Source organism: Garra rufa, unplaced genomic scaffold, assembly GCF_049309525.1.
Source record: "Garra rufa unplaced genomic scaffold, GarRuf1.0 hap1_unplaced_242, whole genome shotgun sequence".
Taxonomy (NCBI): Eukaryota; Metazoa; Chordata; class Actinopteri; order Cypriniformes; family Cyprinidae; genus Garra; species Garra rufa.
The window spans coordinates 6,284-22,396 of NW_027394517.1; the positions used below are offsets into that span (position 1 = coordinate 6,284).

A 16,113-nucleotide genomic window follows, 5' to 3' on the forward strand; every position below is an offset into this window, starting at 1 on the left:
TGTGTATCTTTAGCACCGCCCATGTTTATTACAATTATAAAACAATATTTCTGCATCTATTTTTAGGTGTGGCACCGGCACATCTGGCACACCCCTAACTCATTCGCTCCATTTACCAAAGATAACCGGATATGCAGGGTTCAAATGGTTAGGTGGTAAAGTGGTTTAACCCACAATGCAGTGCATTATGCAAACACATCCTAGTGTTTTTTGTTTTTTTCAGACTAATGGAAGGAAACCATCCAAAAAACACTGTTAAGTGTTTCTTTTATAGCACTTTATCTGTTTGTGTCAATAGATTTCAATTATAATAAATTATTTATAAAGGCCATTTTCTCCAAATAAGTATTTTCCTCCACACTGAGCCATAAATCTCCATTTCAGTAGCACATAACTTGACATTTTTATTCCTGTCTATATCCTAAAAATTTTTACAGAGGGATTTGTTCATATATAATTTGCTTGATTTTATACATTTTATTCCCCCCAAAATGGTTAAAATATAGTGTTTCCTGTCTGTTCTAAGTTTTTTCTGAATTATAGTGTGACAAAATGAGACACCCAAAATTCCATCTGTAAAATCTTTTGACTCTAATATGTCAAAAAAAAAAAATTTAAAAAGAATTTTGAAACTGACTCCCGCGTTAAGATTTTTGTACTAGAAATGTATGCAAATTAGTGCATATTTCATTAAATAATGGCTAATTTGCATACTGAAACCTAACATTTTAGAAAACGTGTAATACAAAAAATGTTTGCAATTATCAATGTAATCAATCAACTGGGTAAGTAAGGTAATAACTATTAGTTAATATTTTTTTTACCCTATTCACCTGCAGTGTCCCGACCTTAAATTTAAATTTTAAAAGTGTTTTACTTTAATCTTGGTATTTTAAAATATTTTATTTTTTGCTTTTGAATAATTATTAGCTTTTCATTAAACTCACAAACCTCCAGTTCCTTCAGGAACCCCAATTTGGGAATCATTGATGTAATATTTAAAGCACCTGAATACATTTTGAATACTTTTTCTTTCTCTTTGTATTTTTATATCAATATGGTATAAGACTATCTCATTTAAATCAAGGAGTTAGGTCAAAAGTAATCTAAAAGTAATCTAAAATAACTACTAACTACAAATTTCATTATATAATCTGTAATTAGCAACACTACTCTACCCAGAACTGAATATAAATACAGCTCCTCTGAATCAGATGCTCAAAATGCAGAAGTGAGCAGACCACAGGAACCAACAGGAAACCGGATGCCCTGAATGTTTAAGCAGTTGTTCGTTTAGCAGTCAAACTCAGAGATGAGAGACAGTCTTCACATTGTGATCTCTATCACAGTTCTGCTGGGTTTGGTTTATTGCGAGCCGGTCTTCGATATCAAAGATCCAGCGTTTATTGAGGAATGCGTGAGCGAACACAACAGGCACCGCACCAGTGTGAGCCCCACGGCTACAAACATGCGCTACATGGTAAATAATACAATTAATTTGATAATTAAGCAGGTCTAGATGCAGTCTGTGGAGGTTAAACATGCTTTAAAGTGTGTTAAACAGATGTGAAGCACTGTACAATTGCATATGTTCATGGGTCTTATTGTGCATGACAAGTTTTTCTCTAAAAAAGAAAAAGAAAAAAAAGGTATTTTCACTTCCTGAACTACCTGAATGATCCACAGCTGTGTTTCTTGTTTAGTGATAGTTGTTCATGAGTCCTAAACAGGCAAAATACTTCATGTCCAACCAATTATTTGGTTTTCCAGCATTTTTCTGTATTTGAACCCTTTCCAACGATGACTGTATGATTTTGAGATCCATCTTTTCACACTGAGGACAACTGAGGGACTCATATGCAACTATTACAGAAGGTTCAAACACTCACTGATGCTCCAGCAGGAAACGCAATGCATTAAGAGCCAAATAAAGATGTGTACATTTGTCTTATTTTGCCTAAATATCTTCATTTTAGTACTGCCCTTCAGAAGCTACAGAAGATACATGTTTCCTAGAAGACAAAAAATAGCTCAATTTACCCTGATTTTCATATTTCAAACGTTTTCATTCATCATTTCAAAACTGTGAGTTTAAATCTCACAATTTTGAAAATTTTTACATCATACAATAATTTTTGGTTATTTTTTATTCTGAGGATTCTGAGTTTACATCTTACAATTATTTAAATTAAAACTCCAAGTTTACATCACAGCATTTAGACTTTTTTCCCAGAATTATGAGTATATATCGTAATTTTTAATTTTTTGTTTATTTTTCCCCAGAATTTAGAGTTTACATCTCACAATTATTTTAGGTATTTTTTCTCAGAAATTTGAGCTTATGTCTCACAATTTTTTTTTATTTTCTCAGAATTCCAAGTTTACATGACAAAATTTGGACGTTTTTCCCCAGAATTCTAAGTTTATATCTCACAATTTTTTTTTACTTTTTTTTTCTAAGAATTCTGAGTTTACATCTTACAATTATTTTAATTTTTTATGTTTATTTTTTCTCATAATTCCAAGTTTACATCACAAGATTTAGACTTTCCCCCCAGAATTTATATCTCAGTTTTTTATTGTATTTTTTATTTTTCCCCAGAATTCTGAGTTTATATCTCAGTTATTTAAAAATAAATTTTCTCAGAATTCCAAGTTTACATCACAAACATTTTACTTTTTTCCCCAGAATTCTGAGTTTACTTTTTTTTTTTCATAGAATTTCAAGAAAAATTTTGATTTTTTTTACCCCAGAATTATGAGTTTATGATTTTTTCTCAACTGAGGGACTCATATTAACTATTATAGAACATTAAAGCACTCACTGATGCTTCAGAAGAAAACACAATGCATTAGTAGCCAAATGAAGATGTGTACATTTGTCTTATTTTGCTTAAATAACATTTTTTTCCATTTAGTACTGTCCTTCAGAAGCTACATAAGATACCAATGTCCCAGAAGACAAAAAAAGTTCAATTTACCCTGATCTTTAAATTCCAAAATTTACTAAATTAAAAAATGTGATATTTAGGCAAAATAAGACAAATGTCCTTCAAATTTCTCTTGATGCATTGTGTTTCCTTCTGGAGTTTCCTTCAGTGAGCGTTTGAACCTTCAGTAATATATGCATATTATTAAAAAAAAAATTGTGAGATATAAACTCAGAATTCTGGGGAAAAATATACAAATAAAATAAAAATAAAAAAACTGTGAGATATAAACTCATACTTCTGGGGGGAAAAGTCTAAATCTTGTGATGTAATCTTGGAATTATGAGAAAAAATAAACATAATAAATTCAAATAACTGTAAGATACTGTAAAAAAGAAACTGTAAACTCAGAATTCTTAGAAAAAAAAAGTTAAAAATAATTATGAGATATAAACTTAGAATTCTGGGGAAAAAATACTTACAATAATTGTGAGATGTAAAAAAAAAGTCTAAACACTGTGATGTAAACTCAGAATCCTGAGAAAAAAAATTTTTTTTTTAAATAATTTAAAAAAATTTCAAAATTGTGAGATTTACACTCACAATTTTGAAATGATGAAAGAAAAGTTTGAATTTGCAAATCAGGGTAATTGAGCTATTTTTTGTCTTCTAGGAAACATCTTCTGTAGCTTCTGAAGGGCAGTACTAAATGAAAAAAATATGATATTTAGGCAAAATAAGAAAAATGCACACATCTTCGTTCAGTTCAAAAGTTTTCACCCCCGGCTCTAAATGCATGGCTTTTCCTTCCGAAGCATCAGTGAATGTTTGAACCTCCTGTAATAGCTGCATTTGAGTCCCTCAGTTGTCCTCAGTGTGAAAAGATGCATCTCAACATCACACAGTCATTGTTGAAAAGGGTTCAAGTACACAAAAATGCTGGAAATGCAAAGAATATATTGGACCTGAAGGACTTTTATGTGAAATATTATATTCAGGTCAGTACTAAATAAAAAATAACATGCATTTTGATCAAATAATTAAAATGTAGGAGATTCTGCAAGGTGTATGTAAACGTTTGACTTCAACTGTAGCTGGTTTACAATGGTCTCAAAAATTTTAAGGCTGTTTTATGGTATGAACACAATGCATGTGTAAGATGAAATCTAGTTCTGATCATTCCTGATGAAGTGCATGTGTTTGTGCGCAGACGTGGGATGAAGGTCTAGCGGTGACGGCGCAGGCCTGGGCCCGATTCTGCCTCTTTAAACATAACATTCACCTCAGGGAGGTGGGAAGAATGCACCCCACATTCACATCCGTGGGTGAAAACATCTGGGCAGGAGCGCCGATCTCCTCATTCAACACCAAATCTGCAGTGCAGTCTTGGGTGAGCGAGGTTAAAGACTATGATTACAGCACAAACCAGTGCAGCGCTGTATGCGGCCACTACACACAGGTACAAACACAAATCCACTTACAGCTGAATCAAACACTCAAGCGTTTACAGAAGTGAGAGATACTTCTGTTTTCTGTGCCTAAAGGTTGTTTGGGCAGATTCGTACAAAGTGGGTTGTGCCGCGCAGGCGTGTCCCAATGGTGTGGCTGAAACAAGCTTCTCTACACAGCCTGGAGTCATATTTGTGTGTAATTACGCAACAGCGTAAGTATAAAAACCACCGCATTTGTGTAAGTGACACATTCACACTCCAAAGAAAACAGCTCTCCAAGCTAACAAAATGTTTCTCTCATCAGTCACTCAACACTGTTGTAACACTTTATGACAAGGTTTAGTTTGTTCGCTGCACGAGGAATGATTAACAAAAACAACTACGTTGTCATTTTAGCAATTTTGACTTTTTGTCTTGCATTTCTGAATTGCAATATTGTATTTAAGTTGCACCATTTTGTTCTTTCAGAATTCTGAGTTTGTGTCACAATTCTGACTTTTTCCATTGTATTCAGATTTTACATCTTTTATTTAAATCTTAATACAAAAATTCTCAGAATCTCACAATTCTGATTTTTTCCCCCTCAGAATTCTGATTTATACATCTTGTAATTGTGACTTTTTTCTCCAAATTTTCTGTTTAAATCTTGCCATTTTGACTTCTTTCCTCAGAATTCTGATTTACATCATGCAATTCTGACTTTCTTCTTTCCAAATTTTGAGTTTACATCTCACAATCCAGTTTTTTTAATTCTGAGTTTACATCATGCAATTTTGACTTTTCTTTCCTCAGAATTTGTCATTTCCATCTCATAACTGAGTTTCAATCTTGCAATTTTTCTTTTTTTCTATGAATTCTGAGTTTGCATGTTTACATTTTTTTAGAGTTTAAATTATGCAATTTTGAGTTTACATCATACGATCTTGCAATTATTCCTTTTTTTAAGTTTACATCTCATTTTTTCGGTTTTATAATCGTGTAATTTTGCTTTTTTTTTTAGTTTTGAGGGCTTTGAGTTTTTTTTTTTTTGAGTTTAAATCATTTTGACTTTTTCTCTCAGAATTCTGAGTTTCTCGCAATTCATTTTTATTTTTTTCACACATTCTTAGGAATCACACAATTATTACCTTTTTTCCCTCTAAATCTAAGTTTATATCGTGCAATTTTGACATTTTTCTATGAATTCTGAGTTTACATGTCGCAATTAATTTTTATTTTTTATTTATTTTATTTTTTACAAATTCTAAGGAATCATGCAATTATTACTTTTTTCTCTAAATTTTGAGTTTACCTCTCAATTTTTTGGGGAATTCTGAGTTTAAATCATATAATTTTGCTTTTTTAGTTTTGAGGGTATTTTGTTGTCTTTTTTTCTGAGTTTAAATCATGCAATTTTGACTTTTACTCTGAATACTGAGTTTACATCTCGCAATGCATTTTTTTTATTTATTCTTTTTTTTTTTTTTTTTTTACAAATTCTAAGGAATCATGCAATTATTACTTTTTTCTCTAAATTTTGAGTTTACATCTCAATTTTTGGGGGAATTCTGAGTTTAAATCATATAATTTTGCTTTTTTAGTTTCGAGGGTATTTTGTTGTCTTTTTTTCTGAGTTTAAATCATGCAATTTTGACTTTTACTCTGAATACTGAGTTTACATCTCACAATTCATTTTTTTTATTTATTCTTTTTTTTTTTACAAATTCTAAGGAATCATGCAATTATGACTTTTTTCTCTAAAGTTTACATCTAATTTTTTTTTTATTCTGAGTTTAAATCATGCAATTATGACATTTATCATTAAAAGTTTTTTTTACGCAATTCATTTTTATTTGCATTTTTTAAATGAAGTTTACAACTTGCGACTCATTTTTTCCCTCAAAATTCTGAGGAATCATGCAATCTTGCAATTATGACTTTTTCCCTAAACTTTGAGTTTACATCTCACAATTTTTTTTAAATACCAAGTTTAAATCATGCAATTTTGACTTTTTTTCCCTAAAATTCTGAGCTTACATCTTGCAATTGCATTTTAATGTATTATTTTCTCTGAATTCTGATCAAACTTCCATAGTATAGTAAAGGGTCCAATGTTCTGTTTAAAAGGAAAATTTTCAGGCAGAAAAACACTAGCAACGCTTCTGTTTTTCTACAGACGTTTCTCTTACAGTATAATGTTAACAAATGAAACCTCATTGGCAGGTGTAGCAAAGCAGAAGCAGCAAAAAACGGCATAATTTCACAGCATTTACACACATTAAATGTGTCACTAATGACTTTTCTGCAGAGGAAATTATCGCGGAGTGTCTCCGTACAAAGCAGGCACCTCATGCAGCGGCTGCAGACGAGAGAGCTGTGAAAACAACCTCTGCCGTAAGTGTTCAGAACAAATATTGACACTGATTCTCCTAAAAACCACTTTACCTCATCTGTCATTTCCTTGTAACAGGAAACTCCACCCGTGACACATTGCAGCGTAAGTCTCTCTCATTCATATCTTAATCTGAGTTTACACAGAGCCCAGAGGGCCTTTCACTTCGTTCACACTTAGAAATGTCTGAATGTCAACACTGTGTCTGTATCTGCACTCAAATGCTTTTGATGGCCATGAACCATGAACAAAACTACAAAAGATAACAAAAACAAGCATTAAGTAGGATCAGCATAGTTTACAGCAAACGCTTTGCTTTGTGTTGTCAGTTACTGGCTCCTGAGGGAATGAAAGTACTTCATTACACACTTAATACAAGCTCACTTAATGTTTCGAGATACTAAAAGAGACTGTAAATCAGGTTTCTGTGGAAGCTTATTAACAGAATAAAAAGACGAAAAAATTTAATTTTGACTTTAATTATAAGTTCTGACTTTTATTCTTAAAATTGTTTCACAATTGTTTAATCTCAATAAAATTTTTTACAGAATTGTTTATATCTGTTTATGTTTGTATCTCACAATTCTGACTTTTTGTCTCTTTTCTGAGTTTAAGTATCACAACTGTGGTACTTTTTCTCTCTAAACTTTAATTTTCCATCTTGCAATTTTGACTTTTTTTCTCACAATTTATTTATTTTTTCTCAGAATTCTGTGTTTAAATCTCACAGTTAAATTTTTTTTTCTCAGAGTTTGGAATTTCCATCTCGCAATTATGACTTTTTTTCTTAAAATTTTAAGTTTAAATTTCACAGTCAACTTTTTTTTCTCAGAATTCGGAAATTTCCATCTAACAGTTCTGACTTTTTCCCTCAGAATTCATATTTTACATATTTTAATAATGACCTTTTTTTCTCTAAAATTTGTTTACATCTATTTAATTTTTGTCTTAGAATTCTGAGTTTACATCTTGCAGTTTTGACTTTCTTTTTCTCAATTTGTTTTACAATTTCAAGTTTATATTACACGATTTCAGATTTATGATTTTTTTCTTAAAAACTTTTTTCTTAAAAAAAAAATGGAAATTCACAATTCCAAATTTATAACTTTCTGAAATCGTGAAATCTAAACTCAAAATTGTGAGTTTCTATTTTTTTTCTCAATTCAATTCAGTTCTGTTTGTTGTATTTATTTATTTTGTGCAACAGAATAAAAAAATCTTACAATTCTAACCTTTTAACTGCTAATTTATCTTTCTTAATTCTGACTTTTTTCCCCAGAATTGTAAATTTAAATATAAAAAATTTTTTCGCAATTTTGACTTTATTTTAATTTAGTTCTGTGTTTCATAATTTTTTGTCCCACAGAATACATTTTATTTTACAATTCTAACTTAATTGTAATTTATCTTTCCTAATTCTGACTTTTTTCCCCAGAATTGTAAATTTAAATATAAAAATTTTTTTCGCAATTTTGACTTTTTTATTTTAATTTAGTTCTGTGTTTCATAATTTTTTTGTCCCACAGAATACATTTTATTTTACAATTCTAACTTAATTGTAATTTATCTTTCCTAATTCTGACTTTTTTCCCCAGAATTGTAAATTTAAATATAATTTTTTTTCCGCAATTTTGACTTTTTTATTTTAATTTAGTTCTGTGTTTCATAATTTTTTTGTCCCACAGAATACATTTTATTTTACAATTCTAACTTAATTGTAATTTATCTTTCCTAAATCTGACATTTTTCCACAGAATTGCAAATTTAATATTTACTTTTGACCTTTTTTTGAGATTACATCTCAAAAAAAAAATTCAAAACAAACACAATAATCGCAACTTTTAACTTGCAATTCTAACTTTCTTCTTAAAATTCCAAAAAATAGCTAAATAGAAACTCACAATTCCGAATGTATAACTTTGTGAAATCATGAAATATAAACTAGAAATTGTGAGATTCCATTTTGAAATTTCGATTTTTTTTTTTCCCTCTCAATTCAATTCAGTTCTATCCGTGGTATTTATTTATTTTGTGCAACAGAATAAAAAAATCATACAATTCTAACTTTTTCTTCAAACTGCTAATTTATCTTTTTTAATTCTTTAAAAATTTAAATATTGCAATTTTGACTTTTTTTTTTTAGTTTACTTTTTTTTTTTTTTTTTCACAGTAATTGCAACTTTTTAACTTTTTTCTTAAAATTCTGAGTTTCTATCCCATAGTTTTGACTTCCAATTCTGCTTTTTGTTTGTTTGTTTCTGCCATGGAATTAAAAAAGCTCACTGCATCTTTTTATCTTACAGTTCCAACTTTTGTTTACTCAAACTCTGGGTTTGTATCTCGCAATTTAGACTTTTTTTTACTCAGAATTATGAGTTCACATCTCAAAGTTCAGTTTTTTTGTTTGTTTGTTTCTGCCATGGGAAAAAAATGACACTTTCAACTTTTTTTTTTCTTTCTCAGAATTGTGAGATTGCAATTACCTTTCTTACATTTTTATTCTGTGGTGGAAAAAAGCTTCCGCAGAACTAAGTTTAAAAATGTTCATATGTTTCTGTTGTTTATGCATTTTCAAAAATTGACTATTCCCTATTTTTTCTTCACAATTGTGGTTCTGTTTTGGGTCACCACTAAAACAATGCAACATAAAATCTTGGTTCTGAAGCAAAGCTATTTGAGAAACACTGCAAACGCAATGACATTCAGACACTTGTAAGAATGACTTGACTGTTTCTGGTCCGTTGTTTTTATCTTGTCAGCAGAAGACAAGATAACCGTGTGAATAACTCTGTGTGTGTAGATTATAACTGGAGTCCAGACTGGGATCCTGCACCCTCCAGCAGCTTATTCACCCTGGCGGTTGTCATTATCAGACTCATATCAATCCCACTTATGTTTGGATGCGTTTACGGCCTCCAGGGCCATTATAACCTTTTTGCATATGAGTGAAACTGCCTGAGTCCACATTCAGCCGAAGACATGTTTCCACTGGGACTAATGCTTTGAAGCACATTTTTTACAAATAAATGCAAAGAATAATATATAAATTATAAATAGTATCATGCATTTTAAGTTAAGTCATTTTTGTCACATTTTAATGTGAATTAAACACATTCCCACCACAAATTTTCATTATTGTAACTTAAATTTACTTACAAACTCTATAACTTAAAGTAAAATGTGCAATGCTAAGCACATTGCAATTTTGCTTTTTTCTTTTTTAAGTTTGCATCTCAAAATTATTAAAAATAAACAGTTTATATCCCATAGTTTTGACTTGCAATTCTGTTATTTGTTTGTTTTATTGTTAAATGCATCAATTAACAGTGAACTGAATTTAAAAATGAACATTAGTTTAATAAATGATGCAATTTGTTAATTGCAAAAAATTTGATTTTTTTTTAGTTCGTGACATTTTAAGCATTAACTTAACAACTTGAACATTTTAAGTAGTTTTATTCCTACTGATTTTAATATTCTATAAAAAAATACTTAAAAAAACATCTTTTATTGCATTACAGTACTATATATTTACTATATGATTCTAAATTAATTATTTATAGCTTTGATAGTAACAGTTTACTTTCATTTATAAGGTCAAATATTTTATATAAAATAAATTATTTATATTTGCATTAACATTTATTTATAGATAAATTATATATAGGTTTAGTAAAAAATTTTATTTAAATATTTGGCTTTAATTTAGGAATTATGAACATCTTGAACATCTTAAAAAGTGCTTTTATTTGTTGCACTAATTTTAATATACTGAAATAAATGGACTTAAAAACATCTATTATTGCATTACAGTAATAAGAACCTAATGAAGTACCATTCAGGATAAGAATATTTTTTATGAATAAATACTAAATATTTTGACTTAATTCATAGGTACAATATTTAATATTTGATTATATAAAATACATAATTATTCATATTTATAATAATATTACAAATATATATATTATATATTCTATTATATGATTATAAATCAATTATTTATAGCTTTGAGAGTAAATTTTATTTGACCAGTATACTATCATTTATAAGGTCAAATAATATTTAATATAAAATAAATTATTTATATTTACATTAACATTTATTTATAAATAAATTGTATATATATATATATATATATATATATATATATATATATATATATGTTTTAGTACATTTTTTTTAAATATTTTACTTAATTTATGAATTAAATAAAATATTCCATATTGTTTAATCATATAAAATGATAAAGAATATAATGACTCATTTGACTTAATTAATTTATTATTTATAAATATATATAGATAGATTTTATATATATATATATATATATATATATATATATATAAATTATATATATATGTTTAATAAAAATGTTTTTTAAATATTTTACTTAATTTATGAAGTAAATATTTAATATGATTCAATCATATAAAATCTATCATTTTTTTTAATTTATAATAATATACAGTATGTTTAATGTATTTATTTATAACTGTCCTTAAACGGCAAGAAAATGCATAAAAGAAATGGAGTAAAGTCATGTTTTGGGTTAAATTTAAACACGTTTAAACAAGGTAAGTGGTGACACTCTTTTGCATTATTATCATATATAATACAGACAAAAATGTGGATAGAAATATCACTTACCAGCATTTTTATTATATGTAAAGACACTCTTATATATATCAGGATCAATGAGGTTTTTGTCATCTGCCTCAAACACAAATGATTGCTCAACTTCAATCTTTCCAGTCTCTTATTCCTCGTCTCCTACAAGCTAAAGTCTAATAAATGACTTGATTCAGGTTTTATAATGACGCTGACAAAGTATGAAAGCAAACATCTTTTATATAAACACATTGACTAATAAACACAAGACTCATAACGTGAAGATCCAGTGATGATCTGAATGTGTTTCTCCAGGATCACAGTCAGATCAGCAGAGTTCGGATCGAGCGACACAAATTAGCTCTTGACTTTCTTCCGCTTGCCGTCTTTCGCTGAAAGCATCTCGGGGTTTACAGGAGGCGCTCCGAGCTTTTTAGTTTTCGCTTTCTTCACTTTTTCTTTAATGGCTTGAATATCAATTTTGTTTTCGGTTGTTGCTATAGAAGAAGAGAATAATAAACAATAACAAACCATGAGTTTGCATGCTTTTTTGAGCTATTCACACATCTACAGTCTACCAGAAATGCAATATTAGGAGTTGCATCTAAAGACTTAATCATTAGTACATGCATAAATGCACATGCATATTTTTATTTATATATTTTAATAAATAGAATAATATTAAATACATTACATATAGGTTTAGTAAAAAACGTTATTTAAAATATTGTACCTAATTTTTGAATTAAGTAAAATATTTAAGATTTAATCATAAAATCTATTAATTATTTTTATGTATAGTAATATACTGTGTGTAATATATTTAATCACAAATTACTTATTTATGCAACTAAATGCAAAGAATAATATATAAAGGATAAAGAAAATCATGCATCTTTATCATTATCAACATGAATATCTGTTGCTATAGAAGAGAATAAACAATAATAAATCTAGAAATGTTACTAATCAATATTAGTAGCAGCAACTAATATTTAATTATAGAAAATATACAAGTAATGTTTTATTTATAATAATTTAAAATATTTGATTATATTATTATTCTTATAGCTTTGATAGTAAATAAGGTCAAATTTAAGGTGAAATATTTATATTTACAATAAAATTTATTTATAGATAAATTATAAATATATATATATATATATAAACATTTTTTAAATGTTTTACTTAATTTATTAAGAAAAAATATTTAATATAATTCAATCATATAAAATCTCTCTATATATTTTTTATTTATAATAATATACAATATGTGTAATATATGTATTCATAACTAATTTATTGGTAAAAATGTCCTTAAATGGCAAAAAATAAAATAAAAATAAATCACGAAATCTACTAGAAATGTTACAAAGCAATATTAGTAGTAGCAACTAAAAACTTAATCATTAATACATGCATAAACGCACATGCAGATTTTTCTATTTATATATAAAAATTAATAAAAAATACTTAATTTATTAATTTTTTTTTTTTTTTTTTAATGAATGTTTTTGGATGTATATTGTCTTGTTTGTCGTACCTGGTTTGCTCTTCTTCACGGCTGGCTTCTCTTTAGGAGGAATGAAAGCTTTCTGCCGCTGCTCTTGTCTCTTGGATAAAACTTCAGCCTGTTTCGCCTTCAGTGTCGGAAATAAAGCACAAGTTATGAGTGAACTAGTTCCTATCAATACCTGAACTTAAGCTCATTAACACTCGCAAAAACCACCGTACCCTAATTTCAGTCATCTTCTGTCGTCTCTTCTCGCTCTCTCTCAGGAAGAACTCGCCAGTCGACAGCTCCTTATCAATCTGTGCAGAAAAATGATTCACATGAGCAACTGTTAAACATTTATTTCACATCTATTTAGCTGTGCATTTACTGAATGAGTACTGTGTATTTTATGTGTAATCATTTTTATTTGTTTTAATTCATTTTAAATTAATCTTTTTTTGTTTTATTTTTATTGTTGTGAATATTTTGTATAATTATTTTAATTCATTTTATATGTAAAGCACTTTGAAGTACCATTGTGTATGAAATGTGCTATATATATATATATATATATATATATATATATATATATATATATATATATATAATAAATATATAAACTTATTGCCTGATTTAATTTAAATGTAATTTACCAATATATGGTTGATATTGAGGTCTGGATATGTCCTCAAAAATATATTCATTTAATTAATAATCTATAAATAAATCTATTTATTATACATTTATTTTTTAATTCAATTTCAATTGATTTTTTTTATAAATGTATAAATTAAATAATATTTAATAATATAAAATATTCATATATTAATATCAATCTGCGCATAAAATATTTCCCATAATATATATAATATATATAAATAAAGACACACAAAATACAGTATATATTTTGAAAATATTTACATGTTTATATTGTTTATATTTAAATTTATATAAAATCTATACATATATTTATTACAAATTTGAAATAAAGAAATATTATTTAGACAAGTTACTTAATTTATCAATTAGGCAAATATTTAATTCATATTTAATCATGACTGTTTTGATGATCATGAGCTATTTACATATATAATAATATATTAATATTATATTTATATTTCTGTACTATTTCTACAGACATTCGTTTATGGTTTTTATGTTTTCATAACCATAATAATAGGCAAAACGCGTAAAATAAAACACAGCACAGTATAGAAAAATTACATTTTGATAAATAGGATCAAAAAATGTAAAGCAACAAACAAAAATCCCTAATTTTCCATGACTTAGACGAAAAAAATATATGTCTGAAATAGACCTTTTAAAATTCCCTGATATTCCAGAAATGACCCACAGGAACCCTATAGTCTAAAGACACCCCATACCACGGTAAAATCCCTTCAGCACACACCTGGAGTGCCTCATTTCTCTCTAAGTGCTTGGTTTGAGGTGATTTCTCCATACCTTGCTGTCGGGCTGCGGTGGGGGGAACGGCGTGTACTCCTTCTTCACCGTCTTCTTCTTGGGCTGCTTGCGTTTGGACAGACTAGTCTGGCAGAAGTTGGGCAGGAATCTCTCCCAGCTCTGAGTGCGCAGCTCCGGGTCGTTCGCCAGCTCTCGCTTGATCATTAACGTCTGGAAAATAAATATTCAATCACATGCACAATTACTCATCTACAATACAAACAACAATTATCCGTATGCAAAGTGCCCCTCATTGTTTTTTGACCACTGAAAATGTGTGCAATTTACTCTAGGAGCCATATAGAAATCCCACTATCTCTGGAAATGAACTACATACGGCCTTAAAAGTTTGTTGAAGTTTGTTGAAATCTACATTACAAAAGGATATTAAGACATCTTTTATATTTCTTGAGTTACAAGCATGCCAGGGTTTCTCACAATTGTGAGTTTATATCATCCATTTCTGAGGAAAAAAGTCAGAATTATGAGTTTATATTGCAATTATGACTTTATTTCTCACAATTGCAAGTTTATATCACCCAATTCTGAGAAAAAAGTCCGAATTGAGTTTGTATCACGCAAATCTGGGGTAAAAGCCAGAATTTCCTGAAAAGAAGTTCCTCAAATGAGTTTCATCTCGCAATTCTGACTTTTTATCCCAGAAAACATTGAGTTTATAAACTTTGTGTTTGCTCACAAAAACTTGTGACGGAAATAAAGAGGTGAAAGAAAGAAAACTAAATTTCAATGCAAATGCAAAAAAAAAAAAATTAAGGAAAATGCAATATTTTTGTGAGCAAACACTTTCTAGATTTTTTTTTCCCACACAGTTTTGCAAAATTAAGAAAAATATTTTTTTTTCCTCACAGTTGTGAGTTTACATCTCGCAATTCTAACTGAGATCCTGACTTCAGACAATTCTGTAGTTTTCCTTTTTGCCTTTTTACTTTTTAAATGTATTGTGGCGGGAGTCCCGAGGAACAATCAGCGTCGCCCTGGCAACTCATCGGAAACACCTGCAACCACTCAACACGGACCAATCGATCACGGCGAGATCTGCTTTATAAACGAGCCCCAAAGCACAGAAGGGTGAGAAGCTTCTCCAAAGAGCTGAAACGCTTACCGTCTCTCTCTATCGTTCCTTCCACAGACTCGCCGTGACGATTGGGCCGCACCCAGCCTGGACCGCTTTCACTCGGGGTGACCGCACGCTCCTGCACTCACCCCTCACTGGCCACAGTCACCAAAGAGCACGAAGGGACAAAGGATTCACGAGACACCGAGCACCGAAGACGCCACATCGCCCTTTCCCCGTATTATCTCCTTCACTTCTGCACTATTGTCAATAAACGCACCCTCCGGGGCTCACCTAAACCTCTTGTTCTGTCGTGCTATTCCCCGCCCGGCCACAAGGTGGTGGAGAATGCGGGCAACGTGACGGGCCTGGGAAGCCGACGAACAAGACACTCTTTGTTTACACCGCCATCTTGCCTCGTCTCTCACTTCCGGTTTTTTCTGTTTTTCAGGCGCGCCCCTCCCCGGCAAAATGGAGGACATTGTGAAACAGCTGGCAGAGGTTAGCGTCCGCCAGCAACAGTGTTTCGAGCTTTTGACCGAACAACATGGCCAAATTCAAGGTTATTTAGCAGAGCTACGACTACCAGCCGCTCAACATGTTCCCCTACCTGATCCCCGCGTCACTGCTGCTCGGCTTTTACCCAAGCTAACCGCAGATGATGATATTGAGGCTTACCTCAAAATGTTTGAGTCAGTCGCTCGTACAGAGGGCTG

General features: G+C 29.8%; 2 protein-coding genes across 2 annotated transcripts; one reads left to right on the forward strand and one right to left on the reverse strand.

Annotated features, from left to right (window-relative positions):
- The first annotated feature begins 1,312 nt into the window (after nt 1-1,312).
- Nucleotides 1,313-10,009, forward strand: LOC141317017 (GLIPR1-like protein 1). The gene is made up of 6 exons (XM_073832880.1): nt 1,313-1,480; nt 4,141-4,389; nt 4,475-4,593; nt 6,669-6,754; nt 6,831-6,857; nt 9,553-10,009. The coding sequence occupies exons 1-6, from the start codon at nt 1,313-1,315 to the stop codon at nt 9,699-9,701; spliced, it is 798 nt and encodes a 265-aa protein (XP_073688981.1). The 3' UTR covers nt 9,702-10,009.
- A 1,377-nt stretch (nt 10,010-11,386) lies between these two features.
- Nucleotides 11,387-14,489, reverse strand: LOC141317018 (KRR1 small subunit processome component homolog). Its single transcript, XM_073832881.1, has 4 exons — nt 14,323-14,489; nt 13,098-13,175; nt 12,907-13,003; nt 11,387-11,860 (listed from the first exon to the last, which is right to left on the reverse strand). Exons 1-4 carry the CDS (start codon nt 14,485-14,487, stop codon nt 11,721-11,723), a joined length of 480 nt encoding a protein of 159 aa, XP_073688982.1. The 5' UTR covers nt 14,488-14,489; the 3' UTR covers nt 11,387-11,720.
- Between the last annotated feature and the right edge of the window lie 1,624 nt (nt 14,490-16,113).